Raw genomic sequence first — 17,671 nt, 5'->3', positions numbered from 1 at the left:
CCCAGGGTCCTGGGATCAAGTCCCACATCGGGCTCCCTGCTCGGCGGGAAGCCTGCTTCTCCCTCTCCCACTCCCCCTGCTTGTGTTCCTGCTCTCGCTATCTCTCTCTCTGTCGAATAAATAAATAAAATATTTAAAAAAATAAAAAAGAATAATCATTTAACACTTGTCACGTATTAGAAAAATATCACCAGAAGTATTGTCATATTATGCAATGCACCTTTTCAGTGGAAGGATACTCATTTGCATTTCCCTAATGAAGGGAATTTTTTTTCATCCCTATGACTTAAGGGGATGGAGTGGGGGGTTCTACAAAACACCCCCTTCGGGTAGCAAAGGTCAACAAGGTATTCTGAATGCTGTTGAGAACTACTTTTTAGTCCTTAAAGATTGGGCATCTCTCATGAACATGTTACTGCTTGATAGCCAATCACAAGCTTGCCTCTCTATGCTGTTAATGCTATTCTGCAGAACATCCCCAAGATAGCTTGTTTGCGGTGGATGTGTGTGACAGGAGTTAGGAGAAGAACGTGCATTTGCTGGTGAGAACTGTGACAGGACCCACAGCAACCGAAACCTTTGTTTTCAAGGGGAAGAGGACAGTCTTTTCAACAAAGGATACTGGGCAAATTGGATATCCACATGCAAAAGAATAAAATTGGGCCCTTACTTTATACTCTATAGAAAAATTTATCTCAAAATGGATTAAAGACCTAAACCTAAGAGCTAAAACTATAAGACTCTTAGAAGAACACATAGGAAAAACACATAATGATATTGGATGTGGCTATGATTTCTTGGATGTGACACCAAAAGCACATTCAACAAAATAGATAAATTGGACTACATCAAAATTATAAATTTCGGTATGTCAAGGGAAACTATCAAGACAGTAAAGAGTCAATCAATAAAATGGGAGAAAGTACTTGCAAGACATATATCTGATAAAAATTAATATACAGACTATAAAGAACTCCTACAACTCAACAACAAAACAAACAACCCAATTTTTAAATGAGCAAAGAACTTGAATAGACATTTCCCAAAAGAAGACATATGAATGGCCCATGAGCATATGAAAAGATCCCCAACATCACTCATCATCAAGGAAATGCAAATCAAAATCTCAGTGAACTACCACTTCACACCTACCAGGATGGCTATTTTCAAAAAAAAAAAAAAAAGGAAAAAACGAAAGAAAGAGAAAATAACAAGTATTGGTGAAGATGTGGAGAAACTGGAGCCCTCCTACCTTGCCAGTGGGAATGCAAAATGGTGCAGCTGCTGTGAAAAAGTTTGAAGGTTCCTCAAAAATGAAACATGGTATATGATGTAGCAATTTCATTCCAGGGTGTATCTCCCAAAGAACAGACAGCAGGAACTCGGATACTTTTACATCAGGGTTCATAGCAGCACTATTCAGGATAACCAAAAGGAAGAAATAATCTAAATGTCCATCAACAGATGAATGGATACACAAATGGATACACATTATTCAGCCCTTAAAAAGAATGAAATTCTGATCATGCCACAACATGGATGAACCTTGAAAACATCATGCTAAGTAAAAGAAGCCAGACACAAAAGGCCACATGTTGTGTGATTCCATTCATATGAAGTGCCTAGGATAGACAAATTAATAGAGTGAAAAAAGTAGAGTAGAGTTTACCAGGGGCTTGGGAGGGAGTCTTGGGGATTTAATGTTTAATAGGTGCAAATTTCTGTGCGGATGATGTTCTGGAGATGGATAGAGTAATGGTTGCAACATCACTGTGCAATTGAATGGTCACTGAATTGTACACTTAAAAATAATTAGGGGAGGGGGCTCCTGGCTGGCTCAGTTGGTAGAGCATATGACTCTTGATTTCAGGGTTGTGAGTTCAAGCCCCACATGGGATGTTGAGCTTACTGAGAATAAATAAATAAATATAAAAATAATTAAAATGGTAAAATTTATGTTATGTACATTTTACTACAATTAAAAAACAGAAAAGAAAAAAATTGGCATGCTACTGGAAATGACAAAGCTGAAAAGGAATTAAAACAAGAGTCTAGGCAAGACTCAAATGTTATGGGAACAACTAAATAGCAAAGACAACATTTTGAACCAGTAGGGAAAGGATGTTACTCCCATGCACCAAAAAGTATCACAGTCAAAAGAAATAGTAATATCTAAATAAATGTCTAATGTGGGGGTAGGTAGATATATTGTCCTTTTGCACCCAAACCTGATTCCACTAGCTTCCAAATATCTGTATTTAATTTGCATTGGTTGACTCTATCCAGAATTTTTTAAATGGACTCTGTATACCGAAGCTGGGGACTTGGGGGCAATGAGGTGAAGAGACCCAGGACCAGCTGGAGCGTGGAGAGCATGTCCAGGCACCATACCTCCCTTCTGTTGTTTCCTCTCTGTGGGCTCTTTCCAGAGCTCCCTTCCCTCTTACCTGCTTGCCTGGGAACCAAAACAGCTCAGAAAACAGCTGAGCACAGCTTTCATCTGCTGGAGAAGCAACCCCTCCTCCTCAGAACATACTTCCCTCCCCATGTTCAACTAGATGATGTTTTTATCCAGTTATTTCAGTAGCTTCCTAACTGGTCCCCTTGCATCCATCCCTGCATCCATCCCTGGATCCATCCCTGCATCCGTCCCTGCATCAGATCCTGCATCTGTCCCTGCGTCCGTCCCTGCGTCTGTCCCTGTGTCTGTCTCTGTGTCTGTCCCTCCGTCTGTCCCTGCGTCCGTCCCTGCATCTGTCCTTGCGTCCATCCTGCATCATTCTCTGTGCTGCAGCCAGAGTGACTCTGCTAATGTGAGATCATGGCCCCCCTCTGCTCAGATGCCTCTACAGCTGTCCTTTTCACTCAGAGTAAAACCAAAGTCCTCCCAAGGCCTGACAGAATTTTGTCTCCCATTCTCTCTTTCTGCCCTCATCTGCCGGACTCTATCTGCTCAGGCCCTCTGGCCTCTTTGCTGCTCCTCTCTGTACTGTGCAGAACAGGGACCCTCTCAACTCAGGGCCCTTGTGTTGCTGTTTTCTAAGGCTGGAAAACTCTCCTTCTAGATACCCACATAGCCACATGGTTATGCCACAATGATGTCTCAACTCCTTGAGGTCTTTGTTCAAAGTTTACCTTCTTGGTGACCTGTAAACCATCTCACTTAAAACTGAACACAGCACTGCAGGTCCCATCCCGTCTATTCCTTTCTGCCTTGTTTCCTTTCATAGAACTGGTCGGTATCTAGTGCATAATATAGTTTATTTCCTTACTTATGTTTGGTTTATCGTCTTTGTTCCCATTAGAGTGTAAGTTCCATGAGGTAGGGAAATTCTTACCTGTTTGGTTTATTGATACATGACAAGCTCCTAGAATAGTGCCTGGCACATAGTAGGGCTTACTAAATATTTGTTGAATGAATGGATGGTCAACTGTTGACTCTGCACAAAGACCACTCTTAAAAACCTGTTGACCAAGCAAAGCTTATTATTACTTATTGCAGCATGGGGAAACACCACCTGATAGAGTCAAAGGGAAAGGTCGGGGGAGATATTTTATAGAGTTCTGGAGTCTATGCTCTCATGATTTAAAGTAGATTTTTCAAGGTAGGGAACTGGTTGGGTTTGAGCAAAATTCCTGACATAATAGTTTAGGATTGGTGGTCATGGCGAGGTGAGGATCTTAAGGTGTGTTTTTATGAGGAAAATGTTGTCCTGATAAGTGACTTATTGGTCCCAGTAAACAAACTGTTTTCTTGATAAGATGGCTGTTTGTCCAGGTAGCAAACCACCCAGGTAACTTGGTTTACAACAGTTTTCTGCAGCACACAGTAAAGTTATTAGTTTACAGTCTTGTCTTCTGTTAAGTTTCTGTTGATGCAGGACGTCTCAGCTCCCAACATCAGTTAGTGTGTACAACTCAGTGGATTCAAACATGTTTGACCTTGGTACCTTTTTTGGAAACAGAATCTTACCACGGAAGGCTAGTTCACAGAACAGATCAATAATGGAACTGCCTTGGTGGAGCTGAGACAGCCCAGATTCTGCTGCCCATGCTACCCCTGACCCCAGCAACATTTGAAAAGCAAATACAAATTTGGAAAACAGAAGATACGTTGCTTGAGGACATCCTTTTCCCAAACAGTGCTTTTCCAAACATTTTTTCAAGATAATAGGTTTACAAAGCTTTTGTTATGGAGTGATAATAGGCTGATAGAAGCAGCGGGTATGTACAAGAATTGGCACATTCTTGGGGCGCCTGGGTGGCTCACTGAGTTAAGTCTGCCTTTGGCTCAGGTCATGATCTCAGGGTCCTGGAATGGAGCCCCATGTTGGGTTCCCTACTCAGCGGAGAATCTGCTTCTCCCTCTCCTTCTGCCCCTCCCCCCACCTGTATTTTCTCTCTCTTTCTCAAATAAATAAATAAATAATCTTAAAAAAAAAAAAGGAATTGGAACATCCGTTCTGACTGGTTGATGCTCCTGCCACAAGGTTGTGAAAATCTGAGTACCATGCATGATTACATCTATGATGGAAAGATGTTAGAGGAGGCAACAAAGGAAAATTGGGGGACATGTACAGAAGACAGGGTGGTGCCTTTTTGCACATTTGCTCTTCCATGGGCCAATGGAACAGGCTCTGATGAGCTGCAGTATTGAGCTGCTTGTAGAAGACAAATATTATACTTTTGCACATTTGAATACAAAAACGGCTTTATGGTGGGCAGCTTCTAATGTGGTCTCTAATAATCCCTGCTTCCTGGTGTCTACGATCCTGTGGACCTCTCCCCTTGAGTGTGAGCTGGACCTAGTGACTTGCTTCTAATGAGTAGAACATGGCAATAATGATGCGATGTCACTTCTGAGATTAGATAAACGAAAAGACCATGACTTCTGCCTTGCGCACGTTCTGTCTCTTGCTAGCTGACTCTGAGGGAAGCTGCCATCATATGATGCCTTGCGGAAAGGCCCAGGTGGTAACAACTGATGTCCCCAGCCGACAGCCAGAGAGGGTCCTGCCACCAGACACGTGAGTGAGCTTGGAAGCAGGCTCCTTCCACTCGGGCCCACATCTTGATTACAGCCTGGAGAGAGACCTGAGTCAGAATCACTGAGCTAAGCACCCCCTGGATTCCTGACCCACAGAACCGTGAGATAATAAATGTTTTAAGCTGCTAAATTTTGGAGTACTTTCTCACAAGGTAGTAGATAGCTAATATAGGGTGTGTGTGTGTGTGCGCGTGTGTGTATGGCTTCTGAGGCCATATCAGGGTATTTTATCCAGGCAGGATGTGTACCACAAGACTTCACATATAATATGTTTGCTTTGGAGAATTTGTCATGGCCTGGATCTGCCCTCTGGCTTGGAAGCCCAGAAACAGACTTGTCAGCTCAGCATAACAGATCCATCTTTAGTCAGACTCACATGAACTAGATTTATGGGACTTATATGACAACACCAAATGCTAGTTATTAATTTATAATGAGACAAAAAAATAATCATACTGGCCAGCATACCGGAACACTTAGGTCTCTATGACAAGTACTTTGTCTGAAGGCAAAATTTAATGTTGAATAAGAATGAGTGAGTTGCTTGATGAACATAGAATCAGAACAATGGAAGTTAAGTATACGTTTCAAATGTTTGGTGGCAAGAGTCTAAGTCATGCTAGGAATAATTTCATCAGTGGAACTAGACAACTCCAAAATTGTTGGTTACAACCCCATGAGTCTATCTTTATCCCAAGAGGAACTCATCAATGGGCCTGGAATTTCCCCCAAATCACTTGGTGAAAGCTCCTTCCTTTTGTGGGCAGTGACTGGCCAACATCTTGTGTTATGACCGGTTTTCTAGACTACCATGATGACCAACCCCTCTCCAGAAGGGAAGATTTTTTCTTTGGGCGAGTTAATACATGGACTAGCTTATAGTCTCTTCTTGTTGGTCTAAGAGTTGTTTTTCAACTTTAAAGTAAGTTTAATGCTAATTATATTAAGAACATATTGTGATCCAGACATCTACCTAACAACTTTATTTATGGATTATCTGAATTTAATCCATACAGCAACCAAGTGAGGTAGGTACACTAAATCCTAGTACCAAGAAGTAAACTGGGGCAGAGAATCTCACAGCTAATACACGTCAGACCCTAATTTTGCCTGAATTTGCTTCAGATTGATTTCTGCTAACCACCTTTTCCTATCTCCTTTGACCTACAGCAATGGTTCTCAAACTTGAACAATCATCAGACTCACATGGAAGATTACTTAAAGCACAGATTGCTGGGCTCCATCCCCAGAGTTTATGATTCAGTTTGGGGTGGGGCCTGAGAATCTGCATTTTTAACACATTCCCAGGTAGTGCTGATGCTGCTGATCCAGGGACCACACTTTGAAAACTTTCTTTTTTTTTTTAGGTTAGCAATATCTCTCTTTTGGAGTACTTTCCTGCCTCCTATTCACTTTCTAAGTGCAACTAGAGTGACCCTTCTAATTTTCCTTGGAAATATTTAGAGTGTCAGGCACCGTACTAGGCATAGAGAATGAAATAATGAGCAGTAACCTGAAGTGGACCATTTGCCTGGAACACTTTCTTTCCCTGGCTGAATACAATGTGATGTTGTTCATGTTCTCCTTTTTGTGGGTATAAAACATAGAAGTAATACAGCTGAAGTTCTATTCCTGGAATCAGCCCACAGAACTGTTGAGGCAGCTCTGTGCTCTTTGATTTTGCTCTGTGTAGTTGTTTGGTGGAATAATTAAAACTACAGCTTCTTCTTCACTCTAAGATAATGTCAGAGTGAACTGATGGGTTTTGGGGTAAGCAGGAATACGGGAGAAGGCGATAAGATTCTTTACACTCATTCTTCTAGTGTTGTAAAACTCTACAAAACCATGTTTCATCCTTAGAAGGGTGGGGCAACAGGAATGACTTGGAAATGTTTATGAAGTCCTGCCTGCCTCCTGTGAAAGTCTATCTTTTATTTCTCTGCCCCTTCCCCATAGGTCCAGTCCCAGCAAGAGTGATGATCAAACTGTTCTGGGCTTAGTTAGCCCAGGAAAATCCTCACCACTACTAGTCACAATTATCTTAGTCTTTCCTCCCTTTACCCTCTTCTCTTAAAGTCTCCTTTTTGGGTAGGCAGAAAAAGTCTAAAATTTAGCTAATCTGAAACTTTGGTTGTGTTATTCCTTGTTATTATAGGATAAATTCTGTTGTAATCAAGGAAGCCGGAATTAAATATTAAACACTGTTTCTCCTCATGGCATCTTGAATTCTGTCCTCAAAACATGGCCCTCTTTTCTCAGGCTGATGTAACAGCTCATGGATCTTCAAGTGGCCAAGTAGAGTACATGGGGGGAGGGCTACAGAGGTTATTTTGGGTGTTTTTTTGTTTATTTGTTTTTGAGGGGGTTGTTTTTGTTTTGAGCATTTGATTTTTATCCCGGGGCCAACTGAAAACTATGGAAGACTTTAAAATGGGCAAAGACAAGGACAAGGTATGTATGGTATGTATGTCTGAGCCACCTTTTGGGTTGCTACTTGGAGAAGAACTGGAGGGACCTGGAGGCAGGAAGACCAATGAGAAGACAGGTGCAGTGGTTTGCAGTGGTCCTGAGGAGAAAGAATGGTGACCTGGATTAGAGATATGGATGACAGGATGAGAAAGTATAAGGATTCTTGAGATATTTTATGGTGCCAGGTGTAGTTTTAGGAATTTTACCTAAGGAGAGACAGGGAGACATCAGGGATGGCACTGAGGTTTTCGGTGTTAAGCACTGGATTGGATGTCGAAGCCATTACTTGAGATAGCCAAAGTGGGGAGGTGGTTTGGAGGTGAACATAGTGTATTCAATATGGACATGGTGAGTTTGAGGTACTTTGGGACATTAATTCAACGGGAATGACCAACAAGTAATTACTGATCACATTACTCTGAGTGTGAAATCCTGTCAGAGGCTCACCACTGTCAAGGGTACAAATTCCAAATTTCTTAGCAAGACTTATAATCTACCCTTTTCAGTTTCATCTCTGCCACCTATCCCCAGGCACAGTTGCCCAGCCCAAACTCAATTTTAGCTTTTTTTTTTTTTTAAAGTACTCTCTACAACCACCGTGAAACTGGAACTTAAAACTGGAGATCAAGAATCAAGAGTCACATGCTCTATGACTGAGCCAGCCTGGAGTCCCCAATTTTAGCTTCTTAAAAGAGTAATGCTCTCTGTAGTCTCAAGGACCCTGTGCCACCTGTTCTTTCAGGAACTATTTTCTTTTTCTTTTCTTGCATTCAACAAAGAGTGAGGGCCAGGTAGCTGGGAAGTGCTGGGATAAAATAGTGGGCAAAAGATGAACTCATCCGTCCGTGCATTCTTGGAGGAGGGTAATGCCGGAACTAGACAATAATCCAATAATTACACAAGTAATTAAAAATTAAATTAAATTAAAAATTGAATTGCAGATTTTATCAGAGGTGCTAATGGAAGGTACCTAATAAGGTTAAGAACCTATAATTGGGTTTTGAAGTAGTTAAGCCTGAGAAAGTGAAGACAGAATTGATTCAAAGGAGGAGGAAAGTTTTCTAGGCTGAGAGAACACCCCTATGGAGGGGTAAAACTTGACACATTGCGGGGAACTAGAGAAATATGCACCTTCCCTAAAATACTTAGGCAGGGGTTGGGGGTTATTGGGGAGAGCGGAGAGGAAGGGGCGGGGGGGGGGGGGGAAGGTCTGGGCTATTTTGTCCCATAGCAGCCGCCATCCAACCTCAGGGAGCCGCGAGCTCGTCGCACTGATTACTGGGAACTGTAGTCTTGACCACAGCGAACAGGCATGGCGGCCTCCATTGCAGGGGCCTGCGGGGCTGCAATGGTCCTGTTCCGAGGCTTTCGAGCCGCCAGGGCGCTGCTCCCTGCGCCAGCCTCCATCGCCTGGCGTAAGTGGAGCGGGGCTTGCAAGCCGGGGCCAAGAAGGAGCTCAGGGCCAGGTTCGAGGGAGGCGAGCCTAGAAGTCAGGGGCAACCCTCGTGGGACCGCGAGTTGGGGGAGCTTGCAGGGCTCCGCGGGAGCTCAGGGCGAGCGCTGTTGACCTCTGTCGCCCGCATTGCAGGGGCCCGCGTGGGGCCGGGCCGGCCGCAGAGCACCGGCCCTTCTGAGCCCGGCGCGTTCAAGCCGCCGCCGAAACCCGTCATCGTGGACAAGCGCAGCCCCCCGCTTCAGGAAAGGAGGTGAGGCCCGCGCCTGGGCGCGGTTCCAGCATTTTGGGTGTGGGCGCTCACGACCCTGCCTTTGCTTTGGAGGTCGAGATCTCGGCTCTGAAGCCGAGCTGGAACCCTCGAGCTTGTGTGCAGGATTCGTGAGGCTTATATGCAGAGCGCTACCAACTCAGGTTTGTCTTCCTCGTTCTCCCAAGCCAGCCTTGAACTTTCTCTGCAGTCCTACTAAATCAGAGCCTCAACCAACGATTCCCCGGATTTGAGGCTTTTTGCTCTGGCATTTAGCCTGTATTAAGAATTTTTCTCTGAAGCACATCGTATTTTACCTGTTTAAGGAGCCGATCATTCCTTGCCTCGGTAGAAATGGATTGGCCAGAACTCGCCCAGTTTTCCCAGCTCACATGTTTTAGTTTCCTGAAAATGCGATACATTGATAAATTTTCCGCTAATTTGCGTCTTAAATTTGCTTTTCAAAACAGGTTTAAAAGCCTGGCCCACTTTAGTGAATGATGGTAACTTTGGAGGTACCTGTAAATTTAGATGACCTAGGATTTGCAGAAAGTGTAGAACTTTATAGCAACCTTATTAAAAAGCCAATTTTAGCGGAAAAAACTTGGTGTGATTTTAGACTTTCTGAAAGGGCCCTTCCTTGTTGATTGGATTATGTCTACGTGCCTTTGTGTGTGTTTCACATTGCAAATATCCTGTTTAAGTTGAAATAACACTGAATTTATGGAAGCTAGAGATGCAGAAAAGATTTCCCTATACAACCTTTTTTAAGGCGGGAAAGGAATATCTCTCTTGAATGGCAGAACTTCATACCATTCAGTTAAATGGGAATGTAAATCGTGTAACTACTTTGGAAAACAGTTGGACAAAATTTAGTAAGTTTGAGGTTGTGTGTATCTTTCCATCTGGTTGGTACACAACTTAAAGTAATGTGAACAAAAATAACAAAGCAAGTCATATGTGCAAGGAGACATGTAAGGGAATGAACACACAGATATCCATTAGTAGGAGAATAGGCAAATACATTTATGTAATAGAGTATGTATACGGCGGTGAAAAACAAATGAACTAGAGCTAACATGGATAAACTTCACAAAAAGATGTGTGGAAAAAAAGCAACCTGCAGAAGAATTGATACAGTATGACAACATTTTTATATTGCCTAGACATACATGCATATGTAAAATATAAAATTTACCGGGAAATTCTCCACTTTCACAGAGCAATCAAACCTAGCTTCCCCAGTAGCCATACAAGCTGACCTTGTATACCTCCTGATGTGATAGAATAAGATGATCACATCATCACCTCTGTAATATTTTTACCCAAAATGTTTAACCTTGGTCTAGGCTTGTGGAAACAATAAACAAATCCAGAATCCAGGGATGGTCTATAATACAATGGGCTTTGACTCTTCAGAAAAGTCAGTGTTCTAAAAATACAAAGATGAGGAACAGTACTAGTTTAAGAGACTAAAGAGAGTAATATCCAGGTGTAATGTGTGAAGCTTGTTGTTAGTTTGGATTGGGCAACAAACAGCTGTAAAAGACCTTTTCCAGGACAATTGGATACTATAAGTTTAAATAGGTTTAAATTAGTTTAAATGCAAACTACATGTTAGATTATATTATTGAATTAATGCAGAAATTCTTAGATATCATACATGTAGCAGAAAGTCCCTGTTCTTAGAAGCTTTCTAAAGTATTCAGGGATGAAACACCTTGCTGTTTGACATTTTCAAATAGTTCAGGAAAAAATTATATGTATATATGAAACAAGTATGTCAAAATGTTGGCAATTGGTGAAACAAGGTGAAGTATATATGGGTGTTCGTTGTATCACCATTTCAGTTTTTTGGTGGCTTTAAAAATTTTCAAAGAAGGTAATTGAGCGTTGGGGATCATCAACATCAAAAAGACATGACCACTGGGGCACCTGGATGGCTCAGTCAGTTAAGCATCTGACTTCCGCTCAGGTCATGATCTTGGGGTCCTGGGATCCAGCCCTGCATCGGGCTCCCTGCTCAGCAGGGAGCCTGCTTCTCCCTCTGCCTCTGCCACTCCCTAGCTCGTGCTCTCTCTGTGTCTCTCAAATAAATAAATAAAACTTTAAAAAAAAAAAAAAGACATGACCACTGATTGATCTGTGGGCTGGGTGCCACCTCCTCACCCCCTCTCCTGTCCTTGGAATGTGGGTTCTGCTTGCCTTTCCTGCTCCCAGAGGCAGCTCCAAAGACCTAGCCTTGAGATGTGATGACGTGTTGAAATGACTACATGGGATATGTGACTGAGCCCTCTTAGGGCCTCTTTATACATTTTTAAGATTTGGCGGTGGCTATGGGGATCCCTTTGTCTTCCTGCTGCCCAAGACAAGCCCGTGTGTTTCCCTTTGCTGTTACTGAAACTGCCGCCCACCCGCCTGCAGGGGCCTGCTGCTTTCTTCGGTATCTCCTTGCCCTTGAGAACATGGGGGCCAGTTTCAGAGGATACCTGGGAACTCCTTAGAGACTGGTGACTCGACTTTAAGGAAAAGGAAGAAACACATAGGAATAACCATCACCAAATTTAATGAATTACCCCATAGTAATGAACTGAGGGGAGGGACGGGTGCATTGGGGCTTCAGGTATATTGATAATTTATTTCTTGGGATGGGTAATAAGGACATGAATTTTCATTGTAATGTCATTTATGCCTTAAAGAAGTTAGCTTAGAGAAGTTAAGGAAGACAATAGGGAGATTACTTTTTTTTTTTTTTAAAGATTTTTTATTTATTTATTTGAGACAGAATGAGAGACAGAGAGCATGAGAGGGAGGAGGGTCAGAGGGAGAAGCAGACTCCCTGCCGAGCAGGGAGCCCGATGCGGGACTCGATGCGGGACTCGATGCGGGACTCGATGCGGGACTCGATCCCGGGACTCCAGGATCATGACCTGAGCCGAAGGCAGTCGCTTAACCAACTGAGCCACCCAGGCGCCCTAGGGAGATTACTTTTAAAGTTAGTTTGCTGTTAATGATTTCTAGGTTTATATTTTTCTAGTGTTATTTCTTTGCACAAATACAACTCAATGTAAGGCTTGTGGTTTATAGCCATGGGCTTTGTAGTCTGACAGACATGCCTACATTTAAATCTTGACTTGATAAGTTTATAGCTAATATAACAATGGGTCAGTTATTTACCTTCTCCAAGCTTCATTTTCATCTGTGAAAAGGAGATTATGACCCCATACCTGTCTGATTGTTGTAAGGATGAATTTATGCTCTCAGCTTTCATAAACCCTTAATACAATGCCAGGTGAGTGCTTGGGAATTGTTAGCTATTTTCATGAGCATTGACAACAATCTTAGAAATAAATAATTGACTTTTCTCTAGAGAAGAAAGAACAAAACACGTCAACATCATAGTCTTTCGTTTTTTGGCAAAGCAACAGTTTCTCTTTTAAGTTTGCCTTTAATTTTTTTTTATTTGTATTTTTCACAGATTCCTGAGTCCCGAATTTATTCCTCCAAGGGGAAGAACAAATCCTTTGAAATTTAAAATAGAAAGAAAAGATATGTTAGAAAGGAGAAAAATACTTCATATTCCAGAGTTCTACGTTGGTCAGTAAGAACTGGATGCTTTTATTATTAATGGTGGGAGGGGCTCGTTTTCTTCACTTCGAGAATATTGTTTTTCCACCTATCTGGTTTTTGCCCAAGTGGGGTCCTTCCTAATATATTAAAATATTTAGGAAGTTATGAGGTTACCTAGACATGCTGTTTGTGTGTTTCTGCGTGTCACGTCAAAGCTCACTTCTCCTCTGACTGTGTAGGAAGCATACTTCGTGTTACCACAGCCGACCCATACGCCAGTGGAAAAACCAGCCAGTTTCTGGGGATCTGTATCCAGAGATCAGGAGCAGGCCTCGGAGCCACTTTTATCCTTAGAAATACTATCGAAGGACAAGGTGGGTTTCATTGCATTAGTTTGATTTTCTGGACAGTGTTCTCTCAGGATTCCATTTTGCGTTCTGCATCCTGGGATGAGACAGCTGGAACTGCCGTGGAGCCTGGGGCCTGAGAATGGACCAGGACGGAGGCTGCTGGATCCACGGTCAGTGCGGTGCTCTCCCGTGAGGGCGGCTTCTGGTGCAGCCCAGCGACTGGCAGACCTGTCAGCCTCTGGCCGCGTCACAGGAGGAGGCAGGGGACTATACACAGTGGGGGGACATTCATTGGTGGAGTAAATAACCCATGAGAATGTTAAGATAAACACAGTGATATCTGTATGAGTCACTTCTTCCTAAAATGGATGCCCCCATTTTGCTTTATATTGCGACAGTCACCACAGTAAATACCGTTTGATACGAATCGGAGGAATCTTTAAAAAGGCAAAATTTGTTTGTTATGCCGAGTAAGACAGAGGCCCAAGTGGCAAAATTCTAGAAAGATTACGAATCAAAATGGCAGGACAGTAAAGTTTTCATACTCCAAAGTTGTGTGCTTCATGATCCCCGACAGTAAAGTATTATATTCAAGGAAATTAAACAGTGAGAACAGTGACTCTTCCTTATCTGGTCGTGACCTGTGGCACCCTGCATGGAGGGGCTCAGCAGGCCTAGACTGGTTGCAGAAATGTGTGCCTTCCATCAGGTCATGTGCTCGGGGAAGTTTGTAATAGAAAGACATAGCACATGTGTGAATTAGACCTCAGTTTGATCTTTCTTAAAATTGAGATAATAGTAGAGGCCTCCCAGGGTTGTGGTCAGCTGTGTGTAATACTGTATATGAGGTACCGGACATTGAAGCCTCCAGAGATGGTCACTCCCTGTTGCCCTCCCCTCAAGTATTGTGGGGGGACAACAACAAAAAATAAAGTACTTTTGACTACTGCAACCTGCCTTGACCTTCCCCCTTGATACTCCTTTCTTTGGTGGTTCTTTTCAGTCCATTGGCTTTAAATACCATCCATATGACGATAAGCCCCAAATCTGTAACTCAGGAACTGACCCTTTCCAAGTTCCAGATTTGCACATACAACTAGCTTTTTGACATTTCCAACTGGATGTCTTTTAAGCGTGAAACAGGTTCGGAATAGAATTCTGTATCCCCTCATAGTGTGTTCCTCTCTGTTTTGTCTTTCCCTTTTTTTTTTTTTTAAGATTTTATTTATTTATTTGACAGAGAGAGAGAGAGAACAAGCAGGGGGAGCGGCTGGCACAGGGAGAGGGAGAAGCAGGCTTCCCATGGAGCAGGGAGCCTGATGCGGGGCTCCATCCCAGGATCCTGGGATCATGACCTGAGCTAAAGGCAGATGCTTAACTGACTGAGCCAGCCACCCAGGTGCCGCCCTCTGTTTTTTCTATGTCCAGAAACGGCCTCACTGCCCACCCATTTACTGAAACCGAAAATTTAGGAGCTATAAATACAGCTTATTAACAGCTTATAAATAGTTTGTTTATTCTCTTTCCCACATCCAGTCAATCAGTTTTTCTTGACTTAATCTCCAAAAAATATGTCCCAGTTTTGTTTCTCCATTGCCATGGCCACCGCTCCCGTCCATGCCACCACCTCCCCCTGCCGGCAGCCGTGCTGTATTTCAGGTTTACTCTCCTGGCCCACTAACTTACTAGGCTCCAGCCAGAAGGACCTTTTTCTGTTTTTTCCCCAGTATGGCAAATTTGTTAAGACCCCAGGGCCTTTACATTTGCTGTCCTTTCTGCCTGGAGCTCTCTTGGCTATTTATAGTGTCCGTTTATTTATTTATTTTTTAAAGATTTTTAAATTTTTCAACCCCCCCAATGTGGGGCTCGAACCTAAAACCCGGAGCAAGAGTCGCATGTTCTACTGACTGAGCCAGCCAGGCGCCCCTGTCGCGTCAGTTTAGATCATCTTCAGAGAGGCTTTCCCTGACTCTACTACTTACATACTACTTATTCCCCAGCCACATGTCGTCACTGTTTGTCTTGACTCTATGAAATTACCTGAAATTATGAATTGTAAATGAAATTATGGTGTGTTTACTGTTTGTCATCCACTAGAATGTAAGCTTTATGAGAGGAAAAGGATCTTAACCTATTTTGAGTTTGCTGTAGGTACAGTTCCTAAATGCCTAGTACCTGGAACAGGTGTGTAGTAAATCATGGATTAAATCCTGGTGTTTAATAGTAGATGTTAATGATGATCATATATATTTGTAGTTCTCTTGGGTTTATTTCAGGAAACCTGAGGATATGCTCTTTCCCTCTAGTGTTTGAAACTACAGAGGATATATCTTAAGCTGTTCCCAGCTTGCTTCACATGGAGAGCCCCATCACGTTTTTGTTTTTTTTTTTAAGATTTTATTTATTTATTTGAGAGAGAGAATGAGAGACAGAGAGTATGAGAGGGAGGAGGGTCAGAGGGAGAAGCAGACTCCCTGCCGAGCAGGGAGCCCGATGCGGGACTCGATGCTGGGACTCCAGGATCATGACCTGAGCCGAAGGCTGTCGCTCAGCCAACTGAGCCACCCAGGCGCCCCCCAGCACATTTTAAAACCCAGGCCATCCTTAAGAGGGGCTTCTAACCAAAGTTAGAACTTAAAATTTTATTTACCCTTTTTACATCATCAATCCTGTTGCCCTTAATGCAGAAGAGTAAGTTTTACTTAAGTAATTGGGAAATAAATAAGAACATGACAGAAGATTTACTCAAACTTTCTCCAAGTTCATACTATCAGAAGTGAAGAATGTATGCCTATTTATAGAAGACATTTTTCTTTAGACTGTCATTCTAACTCAGATTTTTTTCACTTTTAAATCTATACGGACTTTGTCTTTTGATAATCTTCATCTTAAAAATGACAAATTTATGTCACATTTCCTCTGTGCAAAACTCTATGCCAGTTCCATTATGAAGTAGTTTTTACTGTTGTATGAGTCATATGCAGACATACGGGTTCAGATTATAAGAATATATTTTCTCTTTTTAGGTGTTGAGATTTGCTTTGAACTTTATAATCCTCGAATCCAGGAGATCCAAGTGGTGAAATTAGAGAAACGGCTGGATGATAGTTTGCTGTACTTACGAGATGCCCTTCCCGAGTATAGCACTTTGGATATGAATATGAAGCCGGTAGTACATGGACCTAGCCAAGACGTTCCTGTGAATCAGGTATAAGTTGTACTTTTGGAACTGAAAGTTCTCTATACAATAAGAAAGAGTCATCTTAACGAAAGCTTTGAGAAGAATTTTTGCTTGTGACTATCAGCCTAAATTATTATTATTATTTTTTTTATATCTTCCGTAGCTGAAAGTAAAAATGAAGCCTAAACCCTGGTCCAAACGCTGGGAACGTCCAAAATTTAATATTAAAGGCATCAGATTTGATCTCTGTTTAACTGAAGAGCAAATCAAAGAAGCTCAGAAGTGGAGTCAGCCGTGGCTTGAGTTTGATATGATGAGGGAATATGATACCTCAAAAGTTGAAGCTGCAATATGGGATGAAATTGAAGCATCGAGAAAGTCCCGATTCTGAGAATCAGTTTGGTTATTTGCAGAGGAGATACGGACTCCCGGAGGATTTACTTAAAGACCAACTTAATTTCCTATATGAGGACATAGTCATTAAATCAACTAAATGTGCATTAGTTTATGAGTACTGTTGTAAAAAAATAAATAAAATGAGCACACCAGTTTATTACTTTAGAGTTTAATCATTACCAAAATGCTCTTCATTGAGCCTGGATCCTGAACACAGAAGTGGTAGGATGATTTTTTAAGTTTGTGAAATAAATTATAAATACAAGAAAGTGGATGGTATGAAGAGTAGTAGTAAAGTGAACATTGATGTGCCCACCTCAGGGTAAGAGGTAGAAGATTTAGTAATCTCTAAAAAGGTTAAGAAATAGAACATTTACTCGGATTTGAGTAGACCCTTGTGTGTCTGCAATTACACCCTTCTCCCCTCCCTCAGATATAAGCACTATCCTGACTGTGTCAATCATTCTCTTGCATTTCTTTTAGTTTATTATGTACATATACATTCTAAAACAATGTACCTAGTTTTGGGAAACCTACTGGCAGATACAAAAGGACAACATCATTATTACGTGAAGGCTTCAGGGAGAGCGTAACAGTCTTTCGGTCATAGTCTGGCTGCATTTTCCCTGAGAGCATACAAAGTCGCTTTGAGGCGGTTCATGGCCAAGGTCGTGAGTGAATCCCGCTTAAGTAGAAGGCTCACCACAGGCCGTCTGGTCGGCTAGAGTGTCAGTAATTGAGGCCTGGCAGAAATGTGGTTGGAGGGAGTAGACTGCTCTATATGTTCTGGTTTTCAGTTCATGATGAATCAAACTCCAGCTCATAGGACAGGTCAAAACAGTACTTCTGTAGGGTAATGTGAGTATCCTTGCTGATCCATGTAGCTGAGAATGGAGTGGAAATCTGGCATATAAGGACATGGTGAAAACCAGCCTCCAGGTAATTTGAGCTAGAC

The 17,671-nt window shown here is 42.3% G+C and overlaps 1 protein-coding gene across 1 annotated transcript; it reads left to right on the top strand.

The window, feature by feature from the left end:
• The first annotated feature begins 8,662 nt into the window (after positions 1-8,662).
• MRPL19 (mitochondrial ribosomal protein L19) lies at positions 8,663-16,873 on the top strand. Its single transcript, XM_035001206.1, has 6 exons — positions 8,663-8,931; positions 9,105-9,222; positions 12,698-12,816; positions 13,029-13,163; positions 16,166-16,347; positions 16,484-16,873. Exons 1-6 carry the CDS (start codon positions 8,829-8,831, stop codon positions 16,709-16,711), a joined length of 885 nt encoding a protein of 294 aa, XP_034857097.1. The 5' UTR covers positions 8,663-8,828; the 3' UTR covers positions 16,712-16,873.
• Positions 16,874-17,671: the final 798 nt, after the last annotated feature.

The sequence above is a fragment of the Mirounga leonina genome, unplaced genomic scaffold, assembly GCF_011800145.1.
Source record: "Mirounga leonina isolate KUSES-001 unplaced genomic scaffold, KU_Mleo_1.0 Mir_125, whole genome shotgun sequence".
In the NCBI taxonomy this organism is placed as follows: Eukaryota; Metazoa; Chordata; class Mammalia; order Carnivora; family Phocidae; genus Mirounga; species Mirounga leonina.
Note: the sequence above shows the minus strand (reverse complement) of the source record. Positions and strands in the feature narration are given on the sequence as shown.